Here is a 12,289-nt window from a genome sequence, read left to right as displayed (position 1 = left end):
TACAAGAATTATAGAGTAAGAAATATTCTAACAAATTTCTGAGAAATCTCACTTTAGTAAGAAAAGGTATAGTGTTTAAATTAGAGTCTGCCTACAAGAACACTAGAGAATTTCAGAAACTTGGCTATAGAAGGAACTACAGCACAACTAACTACACTGAACAAGCTGATTTAGTATTTTGTGTGTGTGCACTGCTGATTATAACTTGACACTACTAAGCCAAACAAAACTTGTATGCTTTCTGTGGCAATTCCAACAGAATCATTCTAAAGCTATTATTTTTCTTGGAAGCATAAGTGTAAGATCAAGATCAAACCAACAGATATGAAAAAAAGAACAAAAGTGAATCAAAATTACTGGTCTTACGTTTTATGTCCATACTTGTCTAATTTAAAATTATAGTGGCTCAATGCCTAATCATATTGTATCTATAAATTCAGTAAATTACTTATTATAATAGATTTTTAAAGGAGTACTAATTTAAAACCTGATAAAGCAATTTCAAATGACTAATTTCTTTTGGTATCACATAAGGATTTCAAGGATACTCCGCTCAATAACTCAGTTAAAAACTACCTACATGGGACTTCCCTGGTGCCACAGTGGTTAAGAATTCACCTGCCAATGCAGGGGATACAGGTTCGATCCCTGGTCTGGGAAGATCCCACATGCCGCAGAGCAACTAAGCCGGTGTGCCACAACTACTGAAGCCCGTGCGCCTAGAGCCCGTGCTCCGCAATAAGAGAAGCCACTGCAATGAGAAGCTCGCGCAACGCAACGAAGAGTAGCCCCTGCTCGCCGCAATCAGAGAAAGCCCGCACACAGCAACGAAGACCCAACGCAGCCAAAACTTACAAAAAAACAAAACAAAACTACCTACATAATTGGTTAGCCCTGATATTACAACAACAAATGTTTACAATCTAGTATAAATTTAAGTGTTAAAACACAACTATAATACAGGGCAGAATATATTTAATTCTACAATGAACAAACAAAAAGTTCTCTGATAATACTAAAAAAAAAAAGAAAGAAGAGATGAAATGATCACTTGGGGATCCAGCAATATTTCTTAGAAGATGGCAATTGAATCAGGCATTAAAAGATGGCAGGATTTCAAAAGGCAAAAATAGAAGCAGCCAGGATTTTCAGGAAGAATAAGTTAGAGAACAAAGTAGAAAATGTGAGAATGCACACAACAAGATTTGGTCATCTTACAGGACCCAATGGAAGAGAGGGATAGAGTAAGGAAGTAAAGAGAGAGAGAGAAGGATGGAACAAGTAATGGAAGCTAAGCCTCAAAAATAAATTTGAGACTTGAACGCCATACAAAAAGTTTAGAAATTAACTTTTTCAAGTCAGAGCTTTTCAAAATATGCAAAACAGAAAATAATCTTTCCAAGAAACATTAAAGTTTAGAAAATATAGATATGATAGGTTACTTACTAGATGTGTAACCACTGGTAAATCTGCTGGGATTAAATCAGTGGCTGATTTAATAAATAAATGATCAATAAATGAATAAATTTACAAAACAAACAAAACCTGTGGACTCTGGTAAGGCTACCAACCTTTTTTATTTAAAACAGGATACTAATTTAAAAAATTATAGCCTATAATTAACATCCTTTTATAAGATTTTTTTAACATCAATTTTTAAAAACTGAAATTAGCTTTATTTAAAACAAAACAACTCTCATTTCACTGGCTTATCTTTTTTTTTTGGCAGTACGCGGGCCTCTCACTGTTGTGGCCTCTCCTGTTGCGGAGCACAGGCTCCGGACGCGCAGGCTCAGCGGCCATGGCTCACTGGCCCAGCCGCTCTGCAGCACATGGGATCTTCCCGGACCAGGGCACGAACCTGTGTCCCCTGCATCAGCAGGTGGACTCTCAACCACTGTGCCACCAGGGAAGCTCTGGCTTATCTTTTTCATTTTGCTTATGACCATGTATAAACAGCTATCAGTTTAAGGAAAAGGTGATTGATCTTAACTCATTTTACATTGCTATAGGTGATCAAGGAAGATTGACTTTCAAAATGCCTATATAGTATTTTGGTGCTGAGCTCTCTAAGATACATTTTCAAAGGCAAGCATGCTAACCCATCACTCTAAAATATAAACTTTATAGTAGCTTAGGATTTACTAAATTTTACTTCATATGTAAGTTAAATGTCATTTTAGAAACTGTAAAATCCAAATAGAAGTTTTATTACCTTCATATCAGTTTCCCTTGGAATGTGATCCTTGAAATCTTCAATTGAACTGACAAGAAAAGGAATGTGGTAGGACAAGACCTAGGCAGGAAAACAAATTAAGAATGTAGAATTATTTTTAAAAAGCAACCTCTAAACTTATGAGATATTACCATTCAATTACTTCTAGTTTGCATAAAAATTATTTTACTTTGTCTATTTTCAAGTGATTTTCTAAAGTACTACAATACACATAAACGGAATGTATTTGATGCCAAACCAAGTATAGTCAAAATGGAAAATGCTCTAATGAAGAAAAAAGTTGAAAAAGTAGCACAATATTCAGGCAAGTTATATCTCCTAAATTTCAATACCAAAACAAAAAATGAGTTTAAGTAACTATAATTTTTATATGCTTTATTTCATATAAACTATGAAAACTGGAATTTTAATTATATTACTGCCAACTATAAATTTTTAAAGTTACTTTTAAATTTCTGGGAAATTAAAAAGGATTATTTGGCTATAGGATATGTACTCGTAATGGTTTCTTACATCTCTAAGTGCTTCTTGTGCCAATGATCGGAAGGATAAAATTACACCAATTATTGTCATCCTCTTCAAGACACTGTCAACAGCTAAATTTGAAGGAAGGGGAGAAAAGAAGAGAGTGAATTGGATTCTTTCTTAACCATGGAGAAAACTCTTAGTCATAAAATCCCCATGATAAAAGGCACAATTAAAAACAATTTGATTACAACCAATGATTAAAGAGGCAAGGGTACTGAAAACTGATGTTAAAATTAGGAAATTATAGTTTACTTCCAGTGGAGTACACTCTGTTCTTTAAAATGGTTTAGATGGTTCATCAGAATCCTGAAACAATCATGCAAGTAGCCACCTGTATAATCCTATCACATTAATGGTAGTAATAGGAGGAAGGAGAGAGACTAGGGGAAAAAGAAGAAGCTGATCAGAGTGGATCCTCAAAAATCAACTGGCGGGACTTCCCTGGTGGTCCGGTGGTAGAGAATCCACCTTCCAATGCAGGGGATGAGGGTTCAATCCTTGGTTGGGGAACTAAGATCCCACACGCCTCCAGGCAACTAAGCCCATGCACCACAACTACTGAGTTCACACACCTCAATGAAAGAGCCCGCACGCCACAAACTACACAGCCCGCGTGCTCTGCAGACCACGTGCCACAACTACAGAGAAAAAAACCTGCATGCCACAACTAGAGAGAAGCCCACGTGACACAATGAGGAGCCAGTGCACCGCAACAAAAGATGCCGCATGGCTCAATGAAAATCCTGTGTGCCGCAACTAAGACCCGACACAGCCAAAAAAAAAAAGAGAAAATATCAACTGGCCCTGGAACTTGGAGATGCTAAATTAAGCAGTTGAGATCTAGAGAGTCCAGAAACAAAATGACTATTGAGATCATAAGCAGTAAGACCAGGTTTCTGAAGACTATGAATGGATCTGATCACTTACATTTTGGTTAGAGAACATTATTCTGAAATTTATTGCTATTATATTCAATATCAAAACTTGGTTAAATAAAATCAGGAGATATTAGAATTAGAAGGATCAATACCTTCATATTTTAAAAAACCAAAATTTATTGAATTACTCCCCATACACAAGTCATTGTACTATATAAGAAACAAATATAAACAAAATAATAATCTAGACCTTAATAACAGTCTAAATGGACTGTCAAGAAAACTAAAAAAATATGATCCTATTTATATGAGAGAAGGTATATATGTATATACATATATACACACACACATATTTGTATATACATAATAAATTTCTCGACAGACGTACAGAAAACTGTTAACTGTAGTTAAACCTTTGAGAAGTAGGACTGGAGAGAATTTTGTTTTGACTTTCTACCTCCTGTGTGGTTTGTTTAAACCTTTACCATAAGCATCTTTTATTAATACACATGGAAAGGCATAATAGAAGCCAAAATGTGATGAGAATTAAAAGTGTTAACAAAATCATGTAAGGCACAAATATGTTATAAATTCCACAGGAGCAAAGTCTTATTAATCTTTTTATCTATCTATAGCACTCAGTAGAGTGCTTAAGACCCACAAGACTAGAAGATGTTCAATAAAATGGTTATTCAAGAAATGAGACTAGAAAGTTGTTACTATCCAGATAAGGAGAGAAGAAATGAGGGTAAAAGAAAATATTTCTCTGAGAACATGTCATCCAATTTATGGGCATAATGGAGTGAGAACAAAAGGGCATTCCAGTCCAAAAAACAAGACAGCAAACCCAGAAAAAAGAATGCAGAGAATAAGGTGAACAATCAGAAAATAAGTAGTGTGATATAATCATATACTTCGATGTTACCCAGAATTTAATGAAGTTTGCAAAGACTATAGCTATAACCTCCTCTTGAATATGCACAATAACATTAAAAGTTCTGAGAAACTTCACATTAAGAAATCTTGTTTAACTTATTGTTTTAATAAATAAAATAAATGTGCTCAAGTCACATAGTCAGAAATTCCAAAAAACTAAAAATTAATTTCAGGTTGTCTCCCAATTCAGAGCTACTTTTTTTTTTTTGGCCGCACCACGTGCCTTGCAAGATCTTACTTCCCCAACCAGGGATTGAATCCGGGCCATGGCAGTGAAAGTACCTAACTATTGGACCTCCATGGAATTCCCCAGAGCTACTTTTAATAAATTATATTGCTTTCTCTTTTTTAGGGTATTTAAAAGAATGTGTTTGTTGACTATGAAAATCAAACTGCTACAAAAGTAAATCAATTTCTGTATATGGGATAAAGGCAGCACAAAGGTAAAGAAGAGATCAGAGACAAAAGAGAGTATTCTGGAAAACAGTTCAACTCAAAGCATAGCTTTCTCTATTCCCCTAAATAAGTCACTCTCAAGCAGATCTTTTCTTTTTCCAAATCACAAAAGATTTTGCTTCAAATCCACGAATAGAAGAGTTAAAGTAACAGTAAACATGCATTGAACACTGCAGTGGATTAGCTGCTTCTAACCAGATGACACAGTCAAAACGTTGTTTATTAGCATGAAATTAAGTAGGGTTAAGGCCAGCTGGGTGATCAAATGAGTATTTAAAAATTAAAGAAATGTGAAAAATAATAATAATAATAATAAAGTAAAACATACTAGAAAATATAAGTATATAGTATAACAATGAACAAAAGATTGCCAGCAAACACAAGAAAGGATGCTCAAAATCACTAATCATTAGAGAAATGCAAATCAAAACTACAATGAGGTATCACTTCACACCGGTCAGAATGGCCATCATCAAAAAGTCTACAAACAATAAATGCTGGAGAGGGTGTGGAGAAAAGGGAACCCTCTTGCACTGCTGGTGGGAATGTAAATTGATACAGCCACTATGGAGAACAGTATGGAGGTTCCTTAAAAAACTAAAAATAGAAAAAAAAAAAAAAAAAAAAACTAAAAATAGAACTACCATACACCCAGTGATCCCACTACTGGGCACATACCTTGAAAAAACCATAATTCAAAAAGAGTCATGTACCACAATGTTCACTGCAGCTCTATTTACAATAGCCAGGACATGTAAGCAACCTAAGAGTCCAATGACAGAAGAATAAAGAAGATATGGCATATATACACAATGGAATATTACTCAGCCATAAAAAGAAACAAAATTGCATTATTTGTAGTGAGGTGGATGGACCCAGAGTCTGTCAAACAGAGTGAAGTAAGTCAGAAAGAGAAAAACAAATACCGTAAGCTAACACATATATATGGAATCTAAAAAAAAAGAAAAAAAAATGGTTCTGAAGAACCTAGGGGCAGGACAGGAATAAAGACGCAGACGTAAAGAAGTAAAGCTGTCACTGTTTGCAGATGACATGATACTATACATAGAGAATCCTAAAGATGCTACCAGAAAACTAATAAGAGCTAATCAATGAATTTGATAAAGTAGCAGGATACAAAATTAATGCACAGAAATCTCTGGCATTCCTATATACTAATGATGAAAAATCTGAAAGTGAAATCAAGAAAACACTCCCATTTACCATTGCAACAAAAAGAATAAAATATCTAGGAATAAACCTACCTAAGGAGACAAAAGACCTGTATGCAGAAAATTATAAGACACTGATGAAAGAAATTAAAGATGATACAAATAGATGGAGAGATATACCATGTTCTTGGACTGGAAGAATCAACATTGTGAAAATGACTCTACTACCCAAAGCAATCTACAGATTCAATGCAATCCCTATCAAACTACCACTGGCATTTTTCACAGAACTAGAACAAAATATTTCAATTTGTATGGAAACACAAAAGGCCCCGAATAGCCAAAGCAATCTTGAGAACGAAAAAAGGAGCTGGAGGAATCAGGCTCCCTGAATTCAGACTATACTACAAAGCTACAGTAATCAAGACAGTATGGTACTGGCACAAAAACAGAAAGATAGATCAATGGAACAGGATAGAAAGCCCAGAGATAAACCCACGCACATATGGACACCTTATCTTTGATAAAGAAGGCAAGAATATACAGTGGAGAAAGGACAGCCTCTTCAATAAATGGTGCTGGGAAAACTGGACAGGTACATGTAAAAGTATGAGATTAGATCACTCCCTAACACCATACACAAAAATAAGCTCAAAATGGATTAAAGACCTAAATGTAAGGCCAGAAACTATCAAACTCTTAGAGGAAAACATAGGCAGAACACTCTGTGACATAAATCACAGCAAGATCCTTTCTGACCCACCTCCTAGAGTAATAGAAATAAAAACAAAAATAAACAAATGGGACCTAATGAAACTTCAAAGCTTTTGCACAGCAAAGGAAACCATAACCAAGACCAAAAGACGACCCCCAGAATGGGAGAAAATATTTGCAAATGAAGCAACTGACAAAGGATTAATCTCCAAAATTTACAAGCAGCTCATGCAGCTCAATAACAAAAAAACAAACAACCCAATCCAAAAATGGGCAGAAGACCTAAATAGACATTTCTCCAAAGAAGATATACAGAATGCCAACAAACACATGAAAGAATGCTCAACATCATTAATCATTAGAGAAATGCAAATCAAAACTACAATGAGATATCATCTCACACCAGTCAGAATGGCCATCATCAAAAAATCTAGAAACAATAAATGCTGGAGAGGCTGTGGAGAAAAGGGAACACCCTTGCGCTGCTGGTGGGAATGTGAATTGGTTCAGCCACTATGGAGAACAGTATGGAGGTTCCTTAAAAAACTACAAATAGAATTACCATATGACCCAGCAATCCTACTACTGGGCATATACCCTGAGAAAACCAAAATTCAAAAAGAGTCATGTACCAAAATGTTCATTGCAGCTCTATTTACAATAGCCCGGAGATGGAAACAACCTAAGCGCCCATCATCGGATGAATGGATAAAGAAGATGTGGCACATATATACAATGGAATATTACTCAGCCTTAAAAAGAAATGAAATTGAGCTATTTGTAATGAGATGGATAGACCTAGAGTCTGTCATACAGAGTGAAGTCAGTCAGAAAGAAAAAGACAAATACCGTATGCTAACACATATATATGGAATTTAAGGAAAAAAAAAATGTCATGAAGAACCTAGGGGTAAGACAGGAATAAAGACGCAGACCTACTGGAGAACGGACTTGAGGATATGGGGAGGGGGAAGGGTGAGCTTTGACAGGGTGAGAGAGAGTCATGGACATATACACACTAACATACGTAGTAAGGTAGACAGCTAGGGGGAAGCAGCCGCAGGGCACAGGGATATTAGCTCGGTGCTTTGTGACAGCCTGGAGGGGTGGGATAGGGAGAGTGGGAGGGAGGGAGTCACAAGAGGGAAGACATATGGGAACATATGTATATGTATAACTGACTCACTTTGTTATAAAGCAGAAACTAACACACCATTGTAAAGCAATTATACCCCAATAAAGATGTTTTTTTAAAAAAAAAAAGACGCAGACGTAGAGAATGGACTCGAGGACATGGAGAGGGGGAAAGGTAAGCTAGGAAGAAGTGAGAGAGTGGCATGGGCATATATACACTACCAAATGTAAAACAGATAGCTAGTGGGAAGCAGCCACAGAGCACAGGGAGATCAGCTCGGTGCTTTGCGACCACCTAGAGGGGTGGGATAGGGAGGGTGGGAAGGAGACACAAGAGGGAGGGTATATGGGGATATATATGTATGTATGTATAGCTGATTTACTTTGTTATAAAGCAGAAACTAACACACTATTGTAAAGCAATTATATTCCAATAAAGACATTAAAAAAAAACAATGAACAAAAGAGATCAGATAGGGATTTAAAAAATAATATCCTACTAAGATTTTTTTTTTTTAATTTTTAATTTTTGGCTGTGTTGGGTCTTCATTGCCGCGCATGGGCTTTTTCTAGTTGCGGTGCACAGGCTTCTCATTGCGGTGGCTTCTCTTGTTGCAGAGCATGGGCTCTAGGCACACAGGCTTCAGTAGTTGCAGCACGCGGGCTCGGCAGTTGCAGCACATGGGCTTCAGTAGTTGCGGCGTGCAGGCTCAGTAGTTGTGGTGCACGGGCTTAGTTGCTCCGCAGCATGTGGGATCTTCCTGGACCAGGGATCGAACCTGGGTTCCCTGTATTGGCAGGTGGATTCCGAAGTGCCACCAGGCAAGTCCCCTTACTAAGTATTTATTCACACTCCTCCTCCCTATAATGCTACCAAGTCAATCTTTCCTTTTTTTCATTTCATTTTTTAAAGTTCCACACAGTAAACTTGACTTTTCCCCCTTTCAGTGTACAGCTCTAGGAAAAATTTAACATGTGTAGATCTGTGTTACCACCATCACCACAGTGGTGACCAACTTCATCACCCCAAAAAACTCCTTTGCTGCCTTCCCTTTACAGTTTTGGCAACCACTGATCTGTTCTAAAAGGCAACCTGTAGCATAGTTTTGTTTTTTTTGTTTTTTTTTGTGGTACGCGGGCCTTTCACTGTTGTGGCCTCTCCCGTTGCGGAGCACAGGCTCCGGACCCGCAGGCTCAGCGGCCATGGCTCATGGGCCCAGCCACTCCACGGCATGTGGGATCCTCCCGGACCGGGGCACAAACCCGTGTTCCCTGCATCGGCAGGTGGACTCCCAACCACTGCGCCACCAGGGAGGCCCCTGTAGTATAGTCTTATATTAACTTTTATTAAATAATTTTGTATTTTTTTATTCATTTATTTTTTGGCTGCGTTGGGTCATTGTTGCTGCGTGTGGGCTTTCTCTATTCGCGGCGCACAGGCTCTAGGCGCACAGGCTTCAGTAGTTGTGGCACAAGGGCTCGGTAGTTGTGGCTCATGGGCTCTAGAGTGCAGGCTCAGTAGTTGTGGCACACAGACTTGCTCCACGTCATGTGGAATCTTCCCGGACCAGGGCTCAAACCCGTGTCCTCTGCATTGGCAGGCGGATTCCTAACCACTGTGCCACCAGGGAAGTCCCAAAGTTTCTATTTTTGAAAGCAGGATAAGATAGCCTAATAAAGTGATTCTCTAAATCATTTTATAGTTTTATAAAATTTGATATAGCTGCAAAACATTTAAAAGAAAAACATCAAAGGGGAAGTATATAAAATATATGCATCTTTAATTTACTTCAGGGTTATTTTTTACTTGGGAAAATAAACTCTCTGGTTTTCTCAAATACGGAGAATATTTTATTTAGGATTTCACTAAATTTTTAATGTTGTAAAGGCTTTTGAATGAATCAGTAAGAAGTATGACTTTAAAATAATTTTTAATTATAACTTTGAGTTCAAGGACAAAAATCAAATGAAATTAATTCAAGTACATCTAAAATAGGTACTTGGCTAAACATACTTTAATAAACACTTAAGATTCACTGCTATTTCACATATCTCCCACAAAGAATCAGTATCAAGAAGATTTTTTTTTAAGTTGTAGGCTCAGGTTTTCATACAATGAATACTAGTTAGCAATAAAAGGAACAAAGTACTGATTCACTTAACACAGAGGGGTGAATCTCAACAATATATACGAAAGAGTATATACTGTGTGATTCTGTTTATATGAAGTTTTGGAACAGGCAAGTTTAATCTACAGTGATAGAAATCAGATCAGTCACTGTCTAACGGTGTGAAACTGACTACAAAGAGTCATGAGAAGCTTTCTGAGGTGACTGGACTGCTCTACATCTTGACTGTGGTAATGGTTATGTGGATGTACACAACATTTGTCAAAATCCATCACACCGTTCACTTAAACGTGTGCATTTTACTTACATAAGCAATACCTCGATAAAGTTGATTTTCAGAAAATTACAGACTCTAAAGTTAAATCTCCTTCAGTCTAAATTAATATAGATTTATTGTATTTAATTTAATGGGTTCATGAACTACCTGATAATGATATCAAATATCTGACACATGGTACTAAGAGTATTGTAAAGAAAACAAAATATGAAACAGGTAAGCCATTCACTTAAAAGTTCCTTTGCAAAAATTTTCTAGTTCTCCTCATTACTGAAGAGTACTTTTCATAACTTACTATTTATATTTATAAAATTTGAGCAAAAGCTAAATACTGAGTGTCAAGGTGTTCTTAATGCTTATAAAAAGTATCATGATTTACTCACACGATAATCTTTTAAAGAGTGCAGCCATCTGGTCGGGTTTGTCAAAGCTGGTCCTCATTTGTGTTAGCACATCAACATTTTCCACCACAAGTTTCTAAAGAAAGGAAAGGGAAGATCCTAGGTCAGGCACAGACCTCCTTATGTTGATGAGATAAGAACATGCTTGGAAATTACAATCTAGCAAGTAGGAAAAATAATACATGAAATCTAGATGCTCTATGCTATGTTTCTGTTATTGTTTTCATAAAAGAATTTTAAAATTATTTACATAAAATTAATGTTTTCCTTCAGTTTGCAAATTCAAGAAGGGAGGAGTTCAGGAAAAAGCAATAAAGATAAGTAGTAGTATAAAGGATTATCTTCTGCTTAGACACAGAACAGCACCAATAATAAAAAGCAGACACTGAAGTGGATATAGAGAGCAATAAATTCCAACTAAAACAAAAAGAACTTGCTAAAGTTAAAGCTGGCTAAAGGTAGCCTAGAGTTCATCATTGGATATATATATAATCAGAGGGAGAAAAACTTGTAGGGGTATGGTACCACTTCACAGAGAACAGAGCAATGTTTCCCAGCACAAAAAGGAAATGTCAACTATGTACCTCCTCTTTCAGGGACCACTGAGAAAAGGGAAGAGAAGAGAGGGAAGAGAGTGAAGGATAGCTAATTAAGAAAAGTATAACTCATTAAACAATGCTTTTCTTAAAAGGAGTACTGGAAAAGTAATTTCATTTAAAAGTTATAACTCAAACAAATATAATTAATTTTATTCTGGCAGAGATAGTGGGTATATTTGGAAAGCCTGGATATCTCAATTCAGCAGGTCTGGGTGTGGAGATATATGTAGCAAGCATATTGTTGAAGCGCCATAGTGGTTGTGTTACAAGCCAAAGGCTGATGACAACTGATTTAAGGGGAGCATGAAAAACTCCATGGAAAATCTATAAAAGTAATTTTTCCCATACTAGTATGAATTTTGCTTATGTTCCACCTGAGATCATTTCTGTTTATGCTCTCATTCAGATGTTCAGCTCCAGTAACATTTATTTGCTAAATTCAACCTCTACAGTGTCTAATTAGACTACCTGCTCTCTCTGAGGCCTATTCAATACTTGTCCCATCAATCAGTATACACTCAAATATATGCCCAACCTTGACTGTGCTCACGCACCTTGAACATAATATCATGTATCAGTGAATCAAAGACAGCAATGAATATTAAATGCACCATTATCTAATGTGCCATTAAGAAAAAAACTCGAGATTCCCTGGTGGCGCAGTGGTTAAGAATCTGCCTGCCAATGCAGGGGACATGGTCTGGGAAGATCCCACATGCCGTGGAGCAACTAAGCCAGTGCACCACAACTACTGAGCCTGCACTCTAGAGCCCGCGAGCCACAACTACTGAGCCTGCGTGTCACAACTACTGAAGCCCGCGCGCTGCAA

At 36.9% G+C, this 12,289-nt stretch overlaps 1 protein-coding gene across 5 annotated transcripts in view; it reads right to left on the bottom strand.

The window, feature by feature from the left end:
- Nucleotides 1–12,289, bottom strand: part of NCKAP1 (NCK associated protein 1) — a 100,842-nt gene that overhangs the window by 8,602 nt on the left and 79,951 nt on the right. For all 5 annotated transcript variants that reach the window (XM_089916594.1, XM_089916593.1, XM_089916595.1 and 2 more), the window contains 3 exons: nt 10,844–10,937; nt 2,750–2,832; nt 2,216–2,296 (listed from right to left, as the gene is read on the bottom strand). In XM_089916594.1, coding sequence (XP_089772720.1) covers nt 2,216–2,296; nt 2,750–2,832; nt 10,844–10,937 — 258 coding nt within the window. The remainder of the gene's footprint in view (nt 1–2,215; nt 2,297–2,749; nt 2,833–10,843; nt 10,938–12,289) is intronic.

Source organism: Delphinapterus leucas, chromosome 8, assembly GCF_059928025.1.
Source record: "Delphinapterus leucas isolate spDelLeu-1000000601 "Yukka" chromosome 8, BTC_Dleu_Yukka2, whole genome shotgun sequence".
NCBI classification, from domain to species: Eukaryota; Metazoa; Chordata; class Mammalia; order Artiodactyla; family Monodontidae; genus Delphinapterus; species Delphinapterus leucas.
This window is presented reverse-complemented; position numbering and strand designations above follow the sequence as displayed.